This window comes from Akebia trifoliata, chromosome 7 (genome assembly GCF_017979445.1).
Source record: "Akebia trifoliata isolate Shusen 1 chromosome 7, ASM1797944v1, whole genome shotgun sequence".
NCBI classification, from domain to species: Eukaryota; Viridiplantae; Streptophyta; class Magnoliopsida; order Ranunculales; family Lardizabalaceae; genus Akebia; species Akebia trifoliata.
In genome coordinates, this window is record NC_141381.1 from 28695585 (window position 1) to 28720141 (window position 24557).

Genomic DNA, 24557 nt, shown 5'->3' on the forward strand with positions numbered 1-24557 from the left:
TTTAGTAATTTTTCGTATTTGTGACTAGTGTCCTATTATCGCTTTTGTCCTCCTTGAATATTTGATGGTCGTGATTATCGTTTAATGAAATTTCTACGTAAGTTATGGACATTTTCTATGTTACTCTTGTTATTCCTTACGATTCATGTTCTCATTTGTATCTTGGGATGCAACTCGACAGTTGTCGTATCTACTCTTTTAATCATGTACTCATCTTTTCTACTATTGATGGTTGTGGAACCTCTTGATGGGTTAATTGTTGTTATTTATGTCGGTTAATTATCTTGTTAATCTAAAATACGATGTTATAATACCAACTTATTGATTAGATTAATATCGAAACTTTAGTTGTCTCAAATTACTAAATTGACCTTAGGTTCGAATCAGACCATCGGGTTGACCCAAACATTCCCCATTTATAATAGTCAATATTGTTGAGCCCCAACCAAATTGGACCGGAACCAAAATGGAGACTTGGAACACAAAAATGTCTACAAGGGTAGATTTTTGACTTACGAAATTTGACACTAATTAACCAATCTAAGTGGACCAGAGTGTCCACATTGATCAATCATGACACAATGTGTGGGCCCAACAATGATATTTTTATTATAAATGTCAATGGTTCAATTTGTCTGAATTTCAATTAAAAAGCTTGGTGGTGGTCCAGAATTCCAACCCAACTTTTTCGAAACAAAACAAGTTTGGAGGTCTTTTTCACTTTAAATAATTGATGTACGCTTGGTGGTAGGTTGGTATAAGAGAAATTTATTCGGCAGATCCAACTGTTGCATTTTTATTACAAAAACTCCCTTGAATTACTTTATCAAGTTTGATACCCTGCAAACCTTCGAGAGGGGATGCTTGTCATAAAATTCAAATTGATAGTCATGCATTTTTAACTGTTGAATTTTAATTTTAAATTTGAGAGTTCAGTAACCATACATTTTTAATACTTTAAATCAAATTCAATATATATATATATATATATATATATATATATATATTTTAAATCTAAATTTTTCCATGAAATCTAAAAGTCTCAGGTGTTGGATTTGCCAATTTAATAATCCATGTGGGCCAACAACCCTTATTAAGTCATATTACCCTGATTCATAAAGAAAGGTTTGGCTCAGTAATAAATTTGGTAAATTAAGGGAGTTTTTGTAATAAAATTGGAACACATAGGTCTGCCCGGTAAATCTCTCATAATATAATACTTGTTTGAATTTTGAACGATGGTAAAGGGAGGTGATATACACAATTTGAAGTTGGTTGGACTCGAGGAAAACGTGGAGTAGGTTTTCATCTCCACGTGAAGACACGTCCCTTGACGTTTTGGTGAATATCTGAGACACCCCTGGTGTTTTCAAATTAATGACATTCTTTGCCTTGACCTTGGTCTATTCTCAATGATTAATATAAAATGACTTTGAATACCCTTGATATTTTTAAAATCTAAATCTAGATCATCTTGTACTTTTGAAAATCCTATCTTACTCTTGTGGATTAAAGGTTGAAGGAGATATGGAATCTTAAGATTGAAGATGAAGGGAATTTTTAATCTTAGAGATTGGACATGATGGATTTCGAGGAGAATATCAAATGGTTCAAACATTAAGCTAGAGATTAAATGAGTGCATTTAGGTCATTTTCTGCTTATCTGTAAGTGAAGATTAAGGTCAAGGGTACACTATCAGTTTGAAAACTGGGGGTCTCTCAAATATTCATCAAAATATGGTGGGGTATTTCTAAATCGTCCAAATTTTAAAAAGAAAATAGACAGTGATACACGTGTAGCACTAATTTAATCAAATTCTTAATAAAAATAAATGTGATAAAAGAACAGTGATAGGGATTGTTGAGAATATCAGATCTTGGTCCGCCAGTTCCAATACTAAAACTGAAATCGGTAGAAATTAGGATCATTGTTATGTGTTACCAATACCCAAACCGAACCAAACCAGTTATGGAGACTGATACGGAATAATTAAATTTGTTTAAATGATTTCATATAAATTTTTGACTAAAACCAGTAAAACTAAAGACTTTGACATTTTTTGATATTTAATTAAGTCAAACTGAAGATAACGTGACAACAAAGAATAAATTATAAATCTATTATTATGGTCGTGGTGGGTGAAGTTAGACCGAATTATCATTAAATCAAAATACTACAAACCACTTTTACCAAAATAAGATAAAATAATAATAATTACTAATACATAGTGGCACAATAGGATTAATGATCCGATAAGTGATAGTTTGGCCGTTTGGGTATGGATCGATATTTTGAGTCTAATAACGATCCGATCTGATAAGGATGTTACAAAGTATACAAATTATATATTACAAGTAAGTGAAAATTTGCCGCACTTTTTTCAGCCTGTACGTCCCCCATTACAGAACAGTAGACCTTTCTGCGGGGAGTACGAAAAATAGAGCATCAGATCCAGAAAATTGTACATGGATCTGGATCTTAATAGTGAGATCCAACAAAAATCCAATCTCATACTCAGCAGATCAGTCCTGGATCCAATCCTTATTGGATCAATAAGGAAATCAATCCCAAACCCGATCCATTGATGGAATATATTATGATTGTGAACCAAGTTTTTTCAATGGGTAGGGTTAGGTTACCACAATCACGTGCCAAACCAACCATATCATCAGTTCTGAAAGATGGATCAATCTTCTATAAAGTGGGAGTCGAATGAATGAAAAGAATAAGGCTAATTATTTATTGGGTCCAGATGCATGGCACGGGGTTGGAGTCTACTACTGCAAATAGCCCACATTGGTGCTCTGCAACACATGGACTCTTTCCTCACAGATTAGTTCTGATGGCCACTGAGACTTCAGTGGACTTAAGACCCCTAACTCGGTTTGGAACATTACAAAGTAACTCTTGACAACTCAAGAGAATCGTGGGTTCAAGTCCATACTGAGTCGTAGGTGCACATGTACATCGATCGATCGATCTTGACGGACACCCAGTGATTAGGCCCATGTAGGAGACCTTCACTTATTTACTATGGTTCTGTGCACTGCCATGTCAACTGCATCAGTTTATCGTGACGTCTTTTTTTTCTCTAAGTACAAAATTTGTATTAATATTAAAAATATTTTGAAGGAAAATGTTTGGAAATTCCATAAGATATTCCAGATGTCTCCATTAGTTGCCACTTTTTTTGTCAAATAAGATAGAAAGCTAAAAAAATTTAGCATTCATTTCAAAAGAAAGAAAAGATAAATGCAATGAAATTAAAGACAACTGATGGTTAATCATCCCCCCATTACCATGGAAAGACATCCTTTTTTCGTTTTTTTTAACTTGGGGGAAAACATTATATGATACTAATTGTATCAATTTGGATTCATCATAAATCATAAAAACTGAATCTAGCAAGACAAGTCAAATCTCAATTCACAACTAAACTTCTGACTACAAAAAGGAAATTGCTTAATATGTGCTTACCAAGTAAATGATAAGGAATAAAACACCACATGCTGGTTTACGTCAAGACTCCAAAGACATAACAAATGAAGGATCGATCACACAGGTTGTCAAACCTTGAAGCTAAAACAAAACTACAAAAAATTTACTGATTATCCTACCAATCACTCTCTACCTCATACCTTGATGGCATACTTCCTCATGGGGAAATACATCTCTTTTTTCTTCTCCCTCTCAGTCTTCAACGATTCCTGAAAATATCAAGGATTCAAGATCCACATAAGAACCAAATCACATAGCTTACATGGGCAACTACCAGAGCATTACACTGACCTATACCTAATACAAGAATATATTACTGCACAAACTTATATAGTCAATATAAGTTTCCATACGTAAAATATAGATGAAGATCCAATCAATAGAACGTAAAGAATACACAATCTAAAACAGAAGTGGCTCCTGTCAGCAATGCCTATAATACACTACTAGCTGAAAGAGTCGTACTGGAGTGACCTCAAGATTGGACCTCATATCGCATATCTTGATGTGAAAGTGGATAGGAACCATAGATGCTTTTTCACTCATATCTCGGGGAAAAGCATCTATGGTTCCCATACACTTTCATGCCAGGTTGTGCGCTGTGAGGTCCAATCCTGAGGTCACTTCAGCCTTATTCTAGCTCACATGCCATCTGCATTCCTTAAGATACAATCAAAGTAAAAAATCCTACTCAATCCTCAAAATTCAGTGTGAGTAGAAGGGCAATTCAATACTCAGCGCCTAAAGTAGTGACAACAATAACAGTTATGTGTACATGAGAACAAAAGAAGTTTTCAACGGAATGAAAAGGAAACTCTAAGAACGAAGTAGCATTCAACAGAATGGAACAGAAACTCTAAGAAACCAGAAGGTACTTGAAACAAAAAAAAAGGCTTTAATGACAATAAAGCCACCAGAAGAGTCTGGGGGGCATCCACAATACGTATCTAAGACTTTACACCCACAATGGGGATTGGTCTCATGGGAGAACCCTACATCAAAATCGGAGGCTTTATAAGCAGGTGTGTCGGTGGATTCTAAAGCATCATCAAATGGCTATAAATAATTAATAAGATAGATCTATGGCTTGAAAATCCATCAAAGGGTCAGCAAACCGTTTATGCATAATTGGACCCAAAATAAAATTCCATGTGGTGTGAAAGAGGTTTGGAATTGGGTTACAAACTCTTGGAGCAGGTATTCAAGCTCATATGTGATGTGTTACCCAATAACGAAACACTGTCGAAGTGTACCATAGTCATCCTATCTGTCCCACCATCCATTCCAATCTTAACACTAGGTTCTTTTTTAAAAGGAAAGACTTGTTAATATACTGTTGTTCTTACAAATAAATTCATCAAGTCCAGAATGTGTTTGGAAAGGGATTCCTATTTTGAGTGTAAAAAATCTCATGAAGTGAACTTCTGTACTTTCAAAAGAAATAATCATTTTTTGTGTTTATATAGTAAAATTTTCAAATAAGATGGTTGTAGCAATAAACCAAAAATATAGAGAAGTATTGGTGCAGACTAAGACTTCTGGGCTCCAGATGTGCTACAAGGGTAACACTTATAATCATTCATGGTTGAATCTGATACACCATCCTTTAAATCACGGAAACATCATTCCCATTTCCTAGCACCCAAGCATCTACTTTTATGGTGTATTCAACAAGTTAGACATAAACGTCTTAAATTGTCTCTAGTAATAGCACTTTTGATGAGCAACATGGAGAATGTGATCATTACCCTTCAACAGCAAAAAAAGGCAATACCAGAAAATGTTCATAGGATACAGATTCCAAGAGCAGTGACACCAAAACCACCACAAATTCTAGTGTCAATTGATTCAAAAGGTTCATTTTTGCATCCAAATTACCAGGAAACCCAACTCCAGATCGTTTCATTGAGTTTTGCAAAGAAACCTCATATTTTACCAAGTGGGCCATCAAAACAGAGGTAGACAGCCCCAGGACCAGATGACTTCATAAAGGTTAGATGGGCATTTATGTCATTTGAAAATTAGTGGATTTGTGGGGACACTAGGGGAATTTTTGTAATTCAGATTGCTAGAGTTTGTTCAAGGAAAATTTATAAGAGGTTTAGGGGAGTTTTTGTAATTGGCAGAGGTTTGAGATCTGGAAATCCAAATTATAAAAAACTCAGGTCGCTACTAAGTCATATATTAAACACTGATACAGGAATTGCTACATAAAATAAGGCATATTTTACCAATCAAAAGAAGAAGCACACTCAAAGTTGCTTGGTGGTACAGCCTTCTCCCAAGAACTAAGATGGTTGCTTAGAAGAGTGACAATGTAACAAAGATCATTCACATCACATTCGCATATGATGAAGAATCTAAAATAAAAGAGAGGAAAGGCTGAAAATGATGTAGACCAAGACAGTGAAAAAGGATTTCAATGCCAACGCATTAAAAGAGGATATGACCCAACATGTAATATGTCAGAGAAATGTATGTAGAAAAATTGGATGACAAAAAAGTTGGAAGATTCCCTCAGCTGAAATGTATCAAGTCATTATATCTTAAATAACAAGACTTTTAACATTATATAAAGATTAGATACACATGAAACTATGTACAATATGCTTATCTATAACCCCAGTTCAAGTAGTACCATATCATCCTCCCCAAATTCACATATCACACAACTATCTCAAACTAACCCTTGGGCAACCAATATTTTTTACTATAATAATGAGAGAAGGTGGAGTAGACATGGTTCAACACCAAAATTTGGACCTCACAAATGCCACCACCCCTTCATTTAAACTTAAAATAATCAGGGTCATTTTGGTTAACAACAAAGAAAATTGCAAAACCCCACGATCCTAGAACCACGTTGGTTAATTTTTAAAATTACAAAAATGTCTTTTTTTTACTACATAATCTTCAAAAACTCTTTAACTGATATTTTAAATTACAAATAAGCCCTTCTGTGATGCATTTGTGGTTGCACTCTCTTGAATTGTTCAACAACTAAAACTACTAAATATATGAAGAAAATGCATAAATCAGTTCACCCATTCGATAGCATGTTAACATATGAATAGCACATCAAGAAACAAATACCTGATGTTTCGTGAGGCGTCTCCTGATTGCACGGGTCTTCTTCGGCCTAAGGTCCAATGGCAAGAACTTCTTCTTCTTGTATGCTTCTCTCAATGCAGACTTCTGCTTTTGGGAGATAACAGTGAGGACTCGAGCAATCGACAGCCGAACTATCTTGCTAAGGTCACAATAGAAAATGAAACAATTTAACAAAGAAAATACAAAAAATGAAAATGCAAGGTACATAAAAATCTGATCTTGGTGATTCAGATAAAAATACCCACATCTTTGAGAGCTTGTTCGGTGCACCTCCAGTGACCTTAGCAACTCGGAGCAATGCAAGCTCGGCCTTGAGCTCATTGAGTTGGTTCAGAAGCTCGGTCTTAGATTTGGTTCGGAGCTCATGGACCTTGATTCTTGCTGCAAAAGAAAAAAAAATTAATAGAAAATGTTAAGGATGATTTGAACCCTAAATATAGATCAGAAAAACCTTAAATTAACTACCATAAACGACAATTCGAAACCTCAAAAGCATCAAGACACGAAACCCTAATGAAATTAGGCACGGTAGATCCGAAAATGCAGAAGAAAAGAAACAGTAGAATATCCACGAGTCACGATCTATGGAGTTGCGGAGAGAAAAAATAAAACCCTAGATATTGTACAAATACCGAAACAAAACCCTAGAAAGCAAACCCTATATAAGATTAAAAGGAAAATACGCAGAGTTCGATCTTCACTAACCCATTGAAGGAAATCGGCGATGGCTGTCACAGGCTGTGCGTCTTTCTGTTTCTCGTAAATTTATATGTTGGGCTTCTTAGGGTTTCTCTTCCGCTTTTCTTTGGTGTGTTTGGCTGCAAATTTAAAATTGGGCTCCTCTTGAATTAGGATCACACCTTGTCCCGGTTATTGGATAAAATGAAGTCCATCCTTATAAATTACAAGCATATGAACAAGGGAAAATTACTTAAAGAACCCTGGTGGAGGGAGCTCCTAAGTTTTAGGGTCTCTCTTAGTAATTTATTTAGTAAAATTTCTCTTTATAATCAGTCCCTAAACCTGATTTTCCATGTTAATCACGATTGAATACTCTTACTATTCGAACTCATGTTTACATAAATAAATAAAAATGGGTTATGCTGGAGTGACCTCAAGATTGTACCTCATATCGCACATACACACTTTCATGTCAGGATGTGCAATGTGAGGTACCATCTTTGTATTTTAATTTTTACTTTTCTTTGATAGACGGTCCACACCAATTATTATTGTACGTATACCACAATTAAATATAACTATTTTATGTTGAGGGGCATATAATATGAGTTACAATCTTGAGATCACTTTAGCATTATTAAAAAAATATATAGATTTTTTTGGCATCCCAATTGAGTTTGAGAGATTCAATTGAGTTTACCCCCCAACCAAAGATGCTTGGGGTACATCTTTAATACTCATTAATAATTTATAAATCATGATCATTCATCAAGGAACTAACTTTGGTTCGTAGCATCTTAACCATACATTTACATTGTCAACGGGCAAGGCCCATAAATTTCATTGGCATATGAAGCCCAAAAGGTTTTGGATTATAAGGTGCCTTTTGATTGGCATATGAAGCCCAGAAGGTTTGAATATAAGGTGATTTTAAGATCATTTTCTCTTCCAATGACTAACGAGTTTGTTCAAATGTTACTAATGATTTTCCATAACTGGAAAGAAGCTACCATAGCTTCTGACTTTCTTGCATGCACATGTTAAAAAGATAGAAAGATTGGAGAGAAGGTTGAGCAAGTGAAAGTCCAAGTATCTGTCAAAGGGAGGAAAAGTAACTTTGATTAAAAGAACATTGTTGAGTATCCCAGTTTACTTTCTCTCGTTGTTCACGCTTTCGAGGTCCATAGAAACTAGATTAGAAATGCTAATGAGAAATTTTTTGTGAAATAACAAGAGTGGTAGGAGGAAGTACCACCTGATCAAGTGGAAGGTGCTTGGGGGGCTGGGAATTAGGGAGCTTAGATAAACAAACAAAACACTTTTAGGGAAATGACTTTGGAGATTCAAGGAGGAGAGGAGGAGACTTTGGAGAAAGGTCATTAAGGCTAAGTACGGGGAGAGGAAGCTAGTTTGGTATAGTAGCAAGGTTAAAAGCTCTTATAGGTGTAGTATTTGGAAATGGGTTCTTAAGTTGAGCGAGGACTTTGAGAGAGGAATTAGATTCAAAACGGGGATGGGAGATAGAATCAGATTCTGGGAGGATTGTTGGTGTGACACATCTTCTCTAGCAACTCAATTCCCATCATTGTACGCCTGTTCTATTAAGAAGAAATGCTCTATCCAGTAGTGTTTAATACGTAATGATTCTAGTCCCATGTAGGATTTGGGGTTCAAGAAAAATTTTAATGATTGGGAGCTAAACGATTTGATATCTTTCCTTGGTCTTTTGCACTCAGTTCATCTCAACGAGGGCGAACATGATAGGTGAGAATGGAAGAGGGCAAAAGATTCAAGATTCTTTGTCAGATCCTTCTATGAGAGCCTCGACCCAAGTGTAGAGCGATCTCTATTAGGGTCTATCATTTGGTATAAGCCTATTCCCTCTAAAATCTCTTTTTTCGTTTGGTTGGCCTCCTTTGGTAGGATACTCATGATGGATAATTTGAATGTTCGAGGTTGGATCACCTCTAATTGCTGTCCACTTTATTTGAGGGATGAAGAATCTATAGATCATATTTTAATTAATTGTTCATTCTCTTACAATATTTTGTCATATTTCCTTGGTCTGTTTCGTATTTATTAGGTCCTTCATCATAAATTTTCATCCCTGTTAGTTGAATGAGCAAATAATGACTTCCATTCTAGAAAAAAAAAACTTTTGTGGGCTATGCTTTCCTCGGCAATTGCTTGAGAGGTTTGGAACGAGAGAAACAATAGGATGTTCAATACTAAGATTAGAAGCTCGTATACAGGTGTTTTGGAGATTTTGGACTCTCTGTATATTTGATCAAAACAATATAAAGAGTTTGCGGGACCTTCCTTTGATGATTTTATTTTTAGATGGAACGATCTGTAGTCATTGATGCTTTACTTTTCCTTCTTGCTCTTTGTAAGACTTTCTCGGTCTCATTGTATTTGATTTTTTCCTTTATCAATATATTATACTTTTCAAAAAAAATAAATAATAAATAAATAAAAAGTGGTTCAGTCTTTTGTTTCTAATCTTAATCGTGATTTTCTGACTAAAAAATTTTCACTCGATCTTTACTCAGCTGATGCAATAAAGACCCAGAACCATAGATCTTTTTCTCCAAGATACAGAAGGCAATGATAAACGGTTATATGCCCTTGCCACATCAGCCAAGAACAGACAGAAAATTTTCAAGTCAGAAAATAGTTTGCGTTGTAATTTTTCTTGATGATTTGATTCATTGTTAAGGATGATAAAGAAGGGAAATTGAATTTCAAATGTACATTAGGCATAATTGAATTGAGAATTGGGATTCTTACAGCCAACCACCAAGACAATAATTTTCAAAAGGGATGCATTACCATTTGCTGGAATATGCACAGACAATTCCACCTGAGGCACATATAAAAAGAAAGAGAAATAATGCCGAGTGAACCCAAAATATCAAAACATGGATCTAATCTCAACAGATATTTTCGACAAATCATTATTTTCCTTGACATACCCATATGTAATAAATTATTGAGTAACAGACATTATAATGCACTAATAGCTGATCAAAATTAATAATGCAAAGAATCGAACATCTTTACTAGTAATTCCAAAATTTCAACAAAACGCCCAAAGAAGCAACATTAGCCAAAATTCTACATGATTCCGATCATCCTTTTAGAAGCTCTCTCTCTCTCTCTCTCTCACTTTGTTCTACTCAGATTCTCTCTGCAGTATCAAAAATTCACAAGGTACACAAACCCTGAAGATGTAAGGTGCTCGAAAAGTGTCTACCGAGAGACTGCAATGGTTGGCCAACGCCAAAAGGATCTGCAGAAGATTTTGCCCATTGTGTACTCATGATTCCTCCTTGCCTATTATTTTTAGAATAGTTATGAGGTGTGGAATATCATTTAAATAGTCCTGAAAGAATAGACAACAAAGGCTACAGCTTATGGAAAGAGAAATGGATTTACCATTGGAATGATTCGACACTGTGCTGTCCTGAGCTTTCTTTACCGTACTTTTAGCTGACACAGCTGCAAACATACATGTTGTTGATTATTAAAGTTGAGATGGGAAAAAAGGCAACCTCAAATGTTAGATAGTATAAAGATGAACCATTGCATGGGGTAAAAAGGATTCATTGGCAGTAACCAACACTAATAATTAATAATTATTATCAGAATATGAACAAAGCCAAAGAAATATGGATCAACTTAATTGTATCAATCTAGAAGTTTTTTTCTCTCGACTGTTCTGAACATCCTTCGATCACCCAGATGAATGTGTGATAAATAAAAAGTTGGCAATCATGTTTCGATTGATTTTGAGTTTCTGACTTGGAAGAACAACCAAGTGCGACCAACCCTTTCCACATGTGCAATACTGGCTATAGATTCATAGGAAGGAAAACCTCGTAGCTAAATACAACAAGTGAACAGAACCAGACTTACCCTTAAACTTCCTCTTCTTGTTAGCTCTCCTTCGCTTCCTTTCTGCTTGTGTTAGCTCTACTTCTTCTTTAATATCTCCTTTGCCAGCAAACACCTCCTCAGGAGCCAGCATAGCTGCATCTGAGACTGCCACAGGTGCAATCTTCCATAAAGAACAAAACACTTGTATTAAGTTACTTCTGAATAGTCTTTAAGCAATACCATCCGAGAGAATAAAAAACTGAACTTTCAGAATTTACACAAATTGAGGGGCCTCATTACCTCTTCCATTGCTAGAGCAGGAACATTTGCTTGTATGGACATGTCTTCAATAATCTGCTCAAGGAGGCACCTGATATATTAGTATTGGGAAATTCCTAGATAGTTCAAGTAAACATCACCAAAAAGTACTAAAAACATAAGAGCATACCGGCTTCGGTGTGAAGTGGAAATGAGACAAAGCATCTAACTTCAAGCAGAGATGCTTGAATAACAGACTTGCCTGATCACAGATAAAGACCATAAGGTTATGCAAATGAACCTCCCTAAAATCTTTTGTGTGAACATGAAAGCAAAAAAATATAATGAGATTTTATTTCCATGCATACTCCACATCAAAATTGTAGCTCAAAAATATTTAAAACCGCTCAATGAACTTGTTTATTACAAAGAAAAAGAGAGATAAGTCAAAGAAGATACGATAATGAATGTGAATGAACACCGACTGCACCCTCCTCGCATTTTCCCTTGCTACCACCACTACCACCAAAGCCTTACCCCAAAAATTTGAGATCCGTAAAATTAATCGTGTTCCTCATTCAATTATATCTAAAGTCATGTTTTACATTATTACAAGTGTGTTCACATCTGCTCTCACTAACTCAATCCATACTCTTTCGGGTCTTTCTTCTGTTATTTTAGAAACCTCAATCTCAACATTCCTTCTAGTTAGGGCAGTAATCAGCTTCATTGCACATAGGCAAACAAACTCAATGGACCCTCTTAGTTTTATCACCTATTAGGGATACTCATATATTTTCAAGAATTTATGTAGGCACGAGAAATTCACCGAGTGAACCTCAATGCTACGTTGGTTTTGGAGTCATCACCATTCTTTTTTAGAAAAAAAGTGTGAATGGTCACTCGGTTAATTGTTTTGAAAATTTATTTTATTAGGCACCCTTCCCTCTAACCGGATCCCTTACCTAGACTTTGGGTAGACTGGTATCTTTATCCATTTCATGGAGTCATTAATTGCTTAAAAAATAAATTTTCAAAACATTTAGTTGCCAAGCTATAGACATGAAAAATTCATCTAGTGAACTTCAATACTACATTGATTTTGGACTCGCCACCATTCTTTTTTAGGAAAGGGTGTGAATAGTCACCTGGTTTTATTTTAAAATTTTATATTTTAAGCAATTAATGACTTCTGGAAATGGATAAAGAAACCAATCTACCTCAAAAGTCTAGGTAAGGGATCCGGTTAGAGGTTAGAGAAGGTGTTAGGCACCCTTCCCTCTCCACCTTAGGTGGTAACCTTAAAAGCAGGGCCATTTATTTTTGAAGAAGAACAAAAGAGAAAGAAGATCTGAGAAAATAAGGTTTGCACCTTTAAACATAAGAGAATATTCATTTCCATTTGTTTTTAAAGTTAGACCATTTTACCCCAATAAAATCATCCCTGAACTCTACATAAATCCCATTTTTCCTCAACACAACTCATGCTCTCAAGCCACCCTCTAAACCTAAAACTCTACAAGAATTTCTATACATTTACTCTCTCTCTCCCCTCTCTTCTCCAAAAAGGGACCTAACATAAATGCATTACTAAGGACTCAAGAAGAACAACAAGCAAGAAGAAGCACATCTCTACTTTAATTAGGTAGATTGGTTTCTTTATCCATTTCCAAGAGTCATTAATTGCTTAAAAAATAAATTTTTAAAACAATTAACCAGGATACCATTTACACCATTTTCTAAAGAAGAATGATGGCGACACCAAAACCAATGTAGTATTGAGGTTCACTCGGTGAATTTCTCATGTCTACAATGGATTCATTTCCATTTATCCCTTTATCTTTCAACGCAACCATCTCGTCATCTTCATCTTTGTTGCATGCTCAATCTATTAACATATTGTTCTTAGTCGCCAAATACTTAGTTCCATAAAGTATATCTAATCCATGATATGAAATTTCTCATTAGATTGTTTGGAATGCATTGATCACATAACATTCAAGTAGCACATCTCTACTTTAACCATCCAACTCTTATTCTGCAGGCAACATCCTCCTCAATCTTTAAATAATGTTACAGGAAAAAAAAAAAAAAAACCTAATTTTTTCTTTAGTGTACAATTAACGTTGTGATACTAAATAGTAAATATCATGCATCTACCTAGATATAGGGAAAATTTGTGTTTATTTCTTATGAATTATATACTGCTACATTTGAATATATGAACTAATATATACTATATAACATTTGTGAGTCACCTTGAAACCTGAACTGTCTCCTCATCAAAAAAAGGGAAAAATAATAAAGTACAACATATTAAACAATGCTCCTAGAGTATGTTAACCCCTTGGTTAGTCATCTTTTGATTTACATCGACAAGCATTTGAAAAGAGAATAGAGAACAGGGGGGCACTGAGAAGCTTTTGGGATAATCCCTATCCCATACATCTTTAAGAGCTAATGACATCTGTTAAGATATGAATGTCTCATCTCAGCAAATAAATGCATTTAGAAACAACAATCTTTGTAGCTTGCAAGTAAAGAATAATTGTGGATGCTACAGATGGAAAAGGATTGTCAAGACAGAGACCAAACAGTAAAATTCATACCTCTTTCTTCTGTTCATCTGAGAAAGACAGTGGAGCCGATGCCAGACCAGTCTTCTGCACATACTCTTCCTGGAAAAAGAAACATTGTTTTTTAAATTCATGCTCACAGATTACAAATGTGATTTAAAGAAGTAGAGCGAATTTTACAATAGAACCCACAGGCAATGGCCAACATGATAACATTGTTAGTATATGCTGACCTCATATATCTCAGCAAGCCCTTTCTTGCTCTTGTTCTCATCCTGCAAAATGTTTAAAAACCGAAAATGAGCAAAATACTTCATATCTTTGTAAGTATAAACTTCAAAGAATCTACATCCTGGGGAAAAATTACTACCTCATGTAAACAATACATACCATTTCTTTAATTTCTTTTGGAGCTTTAGATGGTAAACTTGGTGCTTTTTTAACATCATCGAAGTTCCCCTGAAATATTTCAGCATAATTCATTATTGCACACTAATCCTGGTGATGAACCAGAAAAACAGCACATGAAACCAACTTATATATAAACTTGGTGATCTAAAGTTTCCAAATTCAAACTAGCATTAAATATAATACAAAATGAATAACAAGGTAAATCTCCAATGTTGTGAAAATGAAACTTTACACAACACTGGGGAAGAGGACAATGGTGACATAAGATTCAGGATGTAGCTTGTACCGCACAACAATGGACAAATCCACAATGATGCTATAAATATAAAAGTTAATTTATAACTATAAAGTTAACTAAAAACACCTCATAAATTACAACAGGAAAGAAAACTTAAATCATGGCATCTTTGCTGCTACCGATAGTATGAATATGGGTTTTCTTATTCCTTGTGCATGCAAACAATTGTGCAATAGGACCTACTCTACCCATCCCAACCATCATCAAAGCATTATCCCAAAAAATTAGGGTCGACTGAACTAGTAATGTTTCTCATTCAAACATCTGGAAATTTTTCGAGCAGCAATCTGACAGCTTGATTCTTGGTTTTGGATCCATGGTCAGCTTATTTTAGGCCATAAAGGGGAAGGTCAGAAAAACTCTACTTGTTGAGATGGGTGACTTCAATTTTAGTGAAGTTGGGACACAAAAGGAATGGCAGAGGGGGAAACCTTTCTAATTGTTATATTATTGAAAAAAGTATCTTAATTTTATGAATTAGTGCAATAGAGAAATACCAAGTGTTACTTGTCAAAAAAAAAAAAAATTGAAAAAGAAATACCAAGTGTTATATGAGTATGTTTAATGTCACTAATTTAACACATAAGGCACTAAGACACCTACGGAAATCCCATCTCTCACACGGATCCTTTGACAACATTAGTGCTATAATTGCCATCTGGCCTTACTGAGTTCAGATTTTCCGTCTTGGTTCACAGCCACAACTATAGTGTTCCCTAACCAATTTCAGTTAGAATGTTTATAACTACATACCAAAATATTGATAATGACATAATTATCAGGGATCATACTTTCCCGCTCACTGTAAATGACTAAAAGCATGGACATCATAGAGGACTTACGAGAAGGGTAACGTCTCAAGAGAAAAATGTATTTCGTATAATATATATACTCCGAGTTTACCTCAAGAATCCTTTTTGTAATTATATCTTCAAGGGATGCTGTAACCTCCTCTGTGATTACTGGCGCAGGTCTCACATTGTGCTCAAAATCTAGATCAACTTCTAATGCACTGTTCTTTGGCCTTCTAGCTGCAGTTACCTGCCATAAAAAAATTGAGTATGAGGATTACTCTACTTCTAAAAATATATAAAACTGGTTCAGATACATGGGACATAATAGTGATTGGATAAACTTCCATTCAAAGACAACACTAGATACTTAGGAATGGCTTAGAGTACCTCTCCCTGCATAGTCCATGTTTTAGGCTCCATGTTTGCTTTCTCCATCTGCTCTATTTTGGAGCGAAGCTTCTCAGTTTGTTTTTCATGGGTAGAAAGAGTTCCCTTCTTCTATAAAAGAAACCACACAGAAAAAAATTAAATGCAGCCCCTACTAGATGCATCTCATCTCCCAATGTGATAAATATGCCTACTGTAATGATAATAAACCTGATGGTCAAAACCCTTAGTATCTTCTTCACTGTCAGTGTCCATGTCTTCTGATTTATCAAGAGATCTGGGCTTGGTTTTTGTACTGTTTTTCTTTTTACCACCAAAGAAGTCTTCATACCTGAAAATAACAGATGACATAGCTGAGACTCACCCCAAGAACATTTGGCATTAAAAAGCATTAACTACAACTTAGACAGACATGCGAATCAGTGTTAGACCTCGATAAACCAGAAAAACATGACTCAACTTGAATATAGATTAAACCATAATATTGAAAGATATGGCATCATACAAATCAATGTAGTGCAAGTATAGAATATGAAACCTCCCAAACAAGTGGGAAAATATCAAAAGCAAAGTAAACCCAGACTTGTTTTATGCAAATATTACTTGAAAACAAGAGCCTATTTAGTAATTTAAGTTCTTTTCCAAAAAAAAATATGTATCGAGTCCAACAGACTTAAATGAAAATTTTGTAGAAAAAAGGGTAAGTGTCACAGATATGGTAAATGCAGTGACAATTCACCTATCTTTCCCACTTTAACTCACTCCTTGCACCATATCCTGGGAAGTAACCACTAACCAGGGTTGATTCAACTCAAGTTTCATGTTTTAGTTTCATAATACACAAGTTAGTTAACTCAGAGGAGAACAAATAGTAAGATAACTAAGAAAAGTGGAGTAATAAACATAAATCTTCCTGAAATTATGAACTTAACATCCAGTGAAAGGGTAAAAGAAGCACCTTGCATTTTCCAACCCTTCATCTTCTTCGCCATCATCACCAAAACCTCCCATCTGAAAGGAAAAAAACATAATGTGACTGAGAAAAGCATTGATAATTGCAGAAAAGCATCTATGTGGCACAACAACATCATACAAACACATTGATAGAAATCCAAAACTTAAAATCAGGCAGAGATTCCCTATTACCCACAGCTTCTTATTTTCCTGCTAAAATGTTGACTGGCCAACTAAGTCAAAATTCCCCTGTATTTCAGCAGTTAACATCTTTCTACAAACAATCATTCTAACAATCAATGTGATTTGTGATAGTTTACAATTTTAAAACCCTAGCACAAAAGAAAGACATGAGCTCCAATAAGCTTCTCACCTCATCATCTTCATCATCGTCGTCATCTTCATCGTCCTCTTCATCATCATCATCCTCGTCCTCATCCTCAGGACCATTGTGTTTCTCTTTCGAAACCCCATACTCCCGTGCCTCATCGTCCTCCATATACTCCTCTAATTCCTTAATCTTCAAAAATCGATCTTCTATTCCTCCGTCACCATCACCTCCCTCTTCTTCATCCTCATCTTCTTTTTCTTCCACTTCATCCTCCTCATCAAAATCCTCATTCTCCTCATCTTCAATGTCTTCAAATTCTTCGTCTCCTCCATCTTCCTCATCAAAACCCCCGTTTTCCTTCTCAAAATCCTCCCTTTTCTCTTCTGCAACTTTTTTGACGATTTCTCCACCGAAAAGCTTCGAAATTTCTTCAGGATTCCTCTCGAATCGCTTCAAATCACGTCGTAGATTCGAAACTAGAGGCTGTGTTTGAATATCAATCTGTTGCCATATCTGTTCGGCGTCAAAACCTTCGACAAGGAGGCGATCGAAAGGGGATTTAGGGCAGAATGGCTGGAGAGAAGAGAAGAGGTACTGAGAAGCTTTTCGAGATGCTTGAGAGAGTTCGGGAGATGGTGAGAGCCAGAGAGGGGGCTCTATCGTTTTCAGTTGGTGCAGAGCTGCTAAGCCTCCCTCGCTAGGGTTCGCCATATTTCTTCGCTCTTTCGCGAAGTGTGGCGCGAGATATCAAATATTGCATGGGATGCGTACTGCGCCGCTGGCGTATGTTATAACTTATACGTACGCCGCTGGCGTATGTTATAACTTATACGTGCGCCTTTATATTTTTTTTCCATATATTTATTTAGGCATGCCCTCAACATTTTTGTTAATAACATAGATACCCCTGATTTTCAAACGGGACCGGCTAGTGGCGCAACACTAGTAGCTCGTTGCACACCAAACTTAGAAAAATAACCTTATTTTCTGTAATCTCTATTTTAACCTACTAATTGCACTTTATTATTGGTATCGTAAAATTGTAAGCATACTTGTTATATGACCAAGGGTCCATTTGATAATGGTGTCAATTTTACTGTTAGATTTTGTGACTATAAATAGTTGGACAGATCAATTGAAAAAGTTTAAAATTTTGTTATTTTCTAAATGCCCTTGTCTTCAACCTTAGTCGCTATTCTTGATATTTACTTTGAAAAAATGGCATTTTCAACCTATTAACCTTTAGGCTAAGAGTCTATTTAATTGAATAAAAATTAGACCTAATTAAATTCTTGTTTTTTTTTTTTTTTTCTACCTAAAATAATAAAATAACCGTTCTACTTCTCCAAATATCCTATCTTATTCTTAGTTTAGGAAACAAGAATAAAAATAATTTTATCATAAGATTAAAGACGACTAATTTGTGTGAGAAAGGAGAATTGAACATCTTCAATTTAAACATCTATTATCTCCCAAAATTATGAACAAACGCAAAAGTACAATTTTAAATCTTATTTTACTTTTGTTTTTGTTTTTATTTTTAAATCATAGTATTATCATGAAATCTAGAAGGTTATGGAGTTGAATTGCCGCAATGACCATGTATGCCCAATGATGATTTGGGAGATACATATATTGAAGGATTTGAGCAAGATATGATACTATAAAAAGTTAGTTGTCTCACCCATACAAGTCGGGACTAAGGGTCCCGACACCCTCGTCATTAAAACAAATGAATTTGAGAGAAAATTGATGTTGAAAGAAGAGTGAGGGCATTAGACCTATTTAATCTTTTAAATGAATATAGTTTCCACTCCAAGGTTTGTTGGATAACAAACTTGATAAAATAAGGTTTCTTTGGAGTTGTTAGAACTCCAGGAGAGTTTTTGTAATAAAACTAGAATAAATGGATCTACCCGATAAATCTCTCAATAATGTTTTGCCTCCAGATTTATGTCATGTTCCGGGAAGTGCTGTAGGGGAAAGAAAAAAAAAACGAGAGAGAAAAGCTCGCACGTTCTGCACTACACAGCAACGTAAGTTACTCTATTTTTTATCTGAAATTTAACCCTAATTTGGTTTCTCAATTTAATTAGATCTGCACACCATGATTTGATTTTCTCTAGCATACTCTGTAGAATTGATTTCGACTCTATTTTTTTCCTGGCTTTCTGGTTTCACAACTTTCCGTCTCAAAGCTGGATTTGTCAAAGTTTCTTTCGCAATTTGGATGTCTAGGGTTTGAATTCGAACAAACACCTAAAAGATCCGAATTTGAATCTAAATGCTACCAATCAATAATTTTTAAGGATAATATCACTTTTGTGATTGGAATTTTTTTCTTTTCTTGCAAATCCACATTTTGAGATGTTATGTAGGAGAATTGATTTGCTGCGAAAACCTTTTTTTTGTTTTTTTTTTAATAATCTTTGGTGATGATGAGCTCTTCAATGCCTGATATGTAATGGTTTCTCACTCTCACAAACATCCCGTTTGGCAAACTGTAGAGATACCAAAGAATGGAGGGGACAGAGCAGTTGATAAATAAACTGCAGCAGTGGTTAAATCAAGTGGAGCAACAGATTCGCGAGATACCAGTAGTTCAACTCTATGTTGCTGTTGGTGTTTTGATTTTAACTTCTGTTATTTTCTTGTTTGGTAAGTTGTAATTCTTTTTCTTTGGATGAATACGTTCTTTCCTAGAACTTATGCAAATACATTAGAAGCTTGAAAAATGGTGAAATAATGATCCTTATTATATGTTCTGTTCACTTAATTCGGAGTTTAGAAGTGGTTGTCATAAATTAAAGATTAACTAGAAATGTAACATTAAAAAAAATCTTGTTAATGAGAAGTACGCTGAATTATAAGAAAAGTACTACCTGGACTGTTAGAATTTGGGCTTGCAAGTTACACATATCCGTGAATCATCATTGCCCAACTTTGTCAGATACTTGCTACATTCGAGTCCAACAAATTGATTGTTTTTACCCTACTATGCATTTGTTCAAATTAATCTTTCTTAATTGGAATGTAGATGTTAGACGTTGCTTTTGCTAATTTGAATTGAATAACATTATAAAATTACTCTATTTTTAATGTCATATACATATACATAGTTGGTGCATTTGTCATTGTTAGCAGCTTCTTATCTGGGTCATCATCTCTATCATCGCTATCATCGCTATCATAAAGAATTGCTTGAAATTGTCAACAATTTGATTGATAATGGCATCAATTCTTTATTTACTACTCTTGTGCCTCCCCAATATTCCTAGGGGCAGTTTCTTACTCGGCGTATATATATTGGTAAGCTTCGTGGGTGTTGATACCATAACTAGATCCATGTCTATGTACTAAATTACATATATTGGTACACATAAAATGAAAAGGTTTCCTGGTGTGTCACTTGAAACCCTTTCTTAATGTTATCTTAATTTTCTTGTAATTATTACCTTTTCAATGGACAGAATCAGTGACTCATGAGTCTTAGTTATGTGCATGTCAGGTACCATTATACAATCCTTGCACCTGAGTCCATTTAACAATGATCAAGTGTTTAGAATGTTAAAGGAACGAGTTCTTACAAACTTATGTGCTGCAAAATACGCTTCCAGAAAATTATAAGAATTGATTGCTTACAAATTTTCATTTCATATTGCACATAAACATATGGGTTCAACAAAAATATTTTTTTTCATTTTTACTTGGGAAATTTCATACTAGAGCTTCTTGATGATGCTTTAAGAATGTTCAATATTTATCTAATCTTTGATTTCATAATTTGTTGTTTAGAAGACAATGTTTTGTGACAGTATATTGTATGTCATAATAAACAGGCTGTTAAAACTAAACTTGCTGTTTTACTATTGCAGTTCGCTTGATCAAACGCACAAAATCAAATACTATTGTTCTTGCTGGGCTAAGTGGTAGCGGAAAAACTGTTCTTTTTTACCAGGTATACTTACCACATTCTTTATTCTGTTACTTTAAGTTTAAAGTATATGTATTTGTTATTATGGGGGTTTTAATATTTACTACAGTTAGGTAAGATCTAGTTCCCTCTTGACCCAGTGAATAAGCTGAAAATTTTAACTGTCCTCATGGTCTTGTGGCTGTAACAAGTTTTGGAAAAATTAAATAAAAAATTTTACTTCCCATCTTCATCTGGGTATAGTCCTTTTTTTTTTTTTTTCATATCTTTTGTGGATTACTTTGACTAAGGGGTGGTTATAATCCAAAAGGAATTGATCTGTCCAGTGAAAATTTTACCTCTTTGGGTACTTTGTTTTAGATCATTTAATAATTACAAAAATTATGTGGAAGAGGTAAAGCTTCACTGGAAAAACAAATTCCCAACATCAAATCCTTGGGGAAGAAATACTGTCATAGATTTGAATGGATGAGGAATTTTGAACGGAAGTCTGGTCAAAGGTTTTGAAAAGGTGAGTGAAAAGCCAACAAGGACGTAGATTGAGTTATTGTGGGCAGAGTTAGGACATTTGCCTATCTAAAAAAATGGTTTAAGATTGGAGGAGGAGGATTAAAATTCTTGAAACAACAGTTCAATTCTGTTCTGGCTCCTCAAATTCGCTTGGGAAATTTGAAAAGAGAGAAACCTAAAGTTGGCATTTGAAATCTTTCACCAATATAAAAGCTCAAGATGATTGGATGGATCCATATCAGAAGAGTTTGAAGAATAGTAGTTCATTGGCCTCAATGTGAATTTGAAAGCTATTTGTGATTGCAAACACAATAAAGAAAACGTAAAACTCTAGCATAAGAACCTAAAATTATGGTTGGCTGAAGTTAACCTTTTTGGGTGCCCTTTTGACAACCTGGCCCCGGAAGAATCAGTGGTGTCTTCTCCAGTCTTATCAGCATTAGAGATTTCTATTAAGTGGAGGCAACCACAGTCCTTCAATATTCAAGGATCTATCACTCCTGTTTGTGGAAGATGTCTTTAGTAATGCCATTGCTTGTCAATGTCAGTGCTAAGTTGCGGACTCATTTGCTAAAATGATGCTATTGGCATTTGTTGACATCAGAAGTAACTTCTAGCCATCTCATGCATTCTCATTATTATTATTTTCACTATACAGTACAAGTAAACTTAAGCATCTATTTTGTTTTTAATTCATGCTCGCTATCATCTACATCAGTATAGCCTTATCCCCACTGTATTTTGGTTTGGTTCTCAGCAGTTGTTGAACAGAATGTTGGTGAATCTCTTTTTCCTCTGGAAACTGCTGTCTAATGTGATTTTTGTTTTCATTGATATGGAAGCTTCGAGATGGCTCTCCACATCAGGGTACTGTTACATCAATGGATCCAAATGAGGGCTGCTTTGTGCTGCATTCTGAGTCCAATAAGGTATCATTATATGGTTAAGAGTTTAATTTTATTATTATTTTGAAATCATCATTGCTGATTTGCTACAGCCTTGTGACTCCACTTAGGTAAAAATGATATGGCTATGAATTCAAATGGGGCAGCTTTTTGCTGCATTATGAGTCCCCTAAGCTAACATGTTATAGCTAATGGTTCTTATAATCTAGCTTATTATAATTTCGAAAATGTTGGTGCTCTTTGATTGGTAATTTGTTTATCAAGATCTGTTCTCAAAGTGCCACTCGAATGTAGATTAGGAGTGCTTCATGTATCTTTTATTTTTCTAAAAGAGCACCAATGTTAAATGCTGTTCAAGCTAAGTGGTAGATCCACACAATGATCCGCTCACCTTATTTCCTATGCCACAGATTGACTTGATTGGGTTGGCTGTTAATCTGTAACCATCCATTCTTTGGTTATTTTTCTAGAACTTTGTCAATATCTTTCTGTGAGTCTAAAAATACATTAGATACGATGGTTATACTAATCAATCCAGGCAAAATTCTATTTTGAGGATCTCCTAGATTCTTCTAGATGGGACCATCCATTTATCAACACACATTCTATGCACTTGCCTACAGTCAATGGTTCAAAAATTGAAGATGTCAGTCAATTATGCGGTCTGCTTTAATTCCATGGATGCTGAATTCTCATCTTTCTTTCCTTTTTTCCTTTATTGAAGGGAAAAATAAAGCCGGTACAAGTTGTTGATGTTCCTGGGCACTCCCGCCTTCGACCCAAGCTTGATGAGTACTTGCCCCAGGCAGCAGGCCTTGTTTTTGTTGTGGATGCTCTAGACTTCTTACCAAACTGCCGTGCAGCCGCCGAGTACTTCCCAATTACCAGACTATTTTTGTTTTTGTTTTTTATTGTTCAATTTATTTCTTTACTTGTGTGCACGTATACACTCGAACACGTGTGTAATGACCACAGATTCAGTTTGTAACCTTTTGTGACTCTATATGTGTTAGGTACCTGTACGATATCTTGACCAAGGCGAGTATTGTGAAGAAAAAAATCCCAGTGCTCATACTGTGCAACAAGACTGATAAAGTGACTGCACACACCAAGGAATTCATCAGAAAACAACTGGAGAAGGAAATGTAAGACCAAAAGTTATTTTGAGTGGGTTTGGGGAATTGAACCATTAACTTTGTTTCTTGTGATGGGTTTCTATTTATAATTTAAAATGTGATTAGCTGATGAATATTGACATCATATATTTGTTCTTTGTTTTACAGCGACAAGCTGCGAACCTCCAGAACTGCTATATCCACTGCTGACATTGCTAATGAATTTACACTAGGTGTGACTGGAGAGCCCTTTGCATTCTCTGAGTGTCATAACAAGGTGACTATTGCAGAATCTTCTGGACTCACAGGCGAGATATCTCAGGTTGTGCAGTTCATTAGGGAAAATGTAAGGCCTTAAGAGAGGCGATTAATGTGGGTTTTTGAAATGCTCACTTTTTGCTGTTTGGAGAGAGTAGGAGCGATTCTCCCTCTTTATTGTTGAAGAAGTTTATCGGGGTCAATCTCTCTCACCACCACAGACACCAGACGATGAACATATTCATCAAAATTTAGTGATGGATAAAAAAGAGTTGAGGAGCCATTCAAGTCATCAAGTGTGATGAATGATCTGAAAGTATTATGGATTCCATTAAAAATTGGACCTTTTTAATTCAGATTATCAGTTTTTAATTAATATCTAATTATTGTTCTTGAATGATCAATTGATCTGCAAGGCAAAGGAAATGGTCGTTCAGGTACTTGGTTGGAATTTTTTTGACCAAGATATTCCAATATCAATGAAAATGGGAATGGAACATTGATTCTGAAATATTGAATGTTTTGAGTTTATTTTGGAAAATTTTCGTCAAGACAGTCTCTAATCTTCTCCTGACTACAACATTGCCTCGAGATGAGATTTCAAAGCCTTACTCATGAGAATGAAGTTCTATAACCTGTTAAGGTAATTCTAATAA

The 24557-nt window shown here is 35.1% G+C and overlaps 3 protein-coding genes across 4 annotated transcripts; 1 reads left to right on the forward strand and 2 right to left on the reverse strand.

Annotated features, from left to right (window-relative positions):
• Positions 1-3403: 3403 nt before the first annotated feature.
• Positions 3404-7473, reverse strand: LOC147398817 (large ribosomal subunit protein uL29). Its single transcript, XM_086448138.1, has 4 exons — positions 7316-7473; positions 6856-6991; positions 6593-6749; positions 3404-3708 (listed from the first exon to the last, which is right to left on the reverse strand). The coding sequence occupies exons 1-4, from the start codon at positions 7317-7319 to the stop codon at positions 3634-3636; spliced, it is 372 nt and encodes a 123-aa protein (XP_086304264.1). The 5' UTR covers positions 7320-7473; the 3' UTR covers positions 3404-3633.
• Positions 7474-10273: 2800 nt separating this feature from the next.
• Positions 10274-17961, reverse strand: LOC147398818 (U3 small nucleolar ribonucleoprotein). Of its 2 annotated transcripts, none has more exons than XM_086448140.1 (13): positions 17222-17961; positions 16853-16905; positions 16105-16225; positions 15895-16002; positions 15617-15754; positions 14395-14463; positions 14238-14279; positions 14038-14106; positions 11619-11690; positions 11471-11524; positions 11210-11351; positions 10730-10792; positions 10274-10627 (listed from the first exon to the last, which is right to left on the reverse strand). In XM_086448140.1, the coding sequence occupies exons 1-13, from the start codon at positions 17888-17890 to the stop codon at positions 10611-10613; spliced, it is 1617 nt and encodes a 538-aa protein (XP_086304266.1). In that variant the 5' UTR covers positions 17891-17961; the 3' UTR covers positions 10274-10610. The 2 variants fall into 2 exon arrangements, with proteins under 2 accessions (XP_086304266.1, XP_086304265.1); XM_086448139.1 differs by having other exon boundaries at positions 15895-16005.
• A 1148-nt stretch (positions 17962-19109) lies between these two features.
• LOC147398819 (uncharacterized) lies at positions 19110-24305 on the forward strand. The gene is made up of 7 exons (XM_086448141.1): positions 19110-19215; positions 19687-19837; positions 21055-21137; positions 22466-22552; positions 23253-23398; positions 23542-23673; positions 23812-24305. Exons 2-7 carry the CDS (start codon positions 19699-19701, stop codon positions 23999-24001), a joined length of 777 nt encoding a protein of 258 aa, XP_086304267.1. The 5' UTR covers positions 19110-19215; positions 19687-19698; the 3' UTR covers positions 24002-24305.
• Positions 24306-24557: the final 252 nt, after the last annotated feature.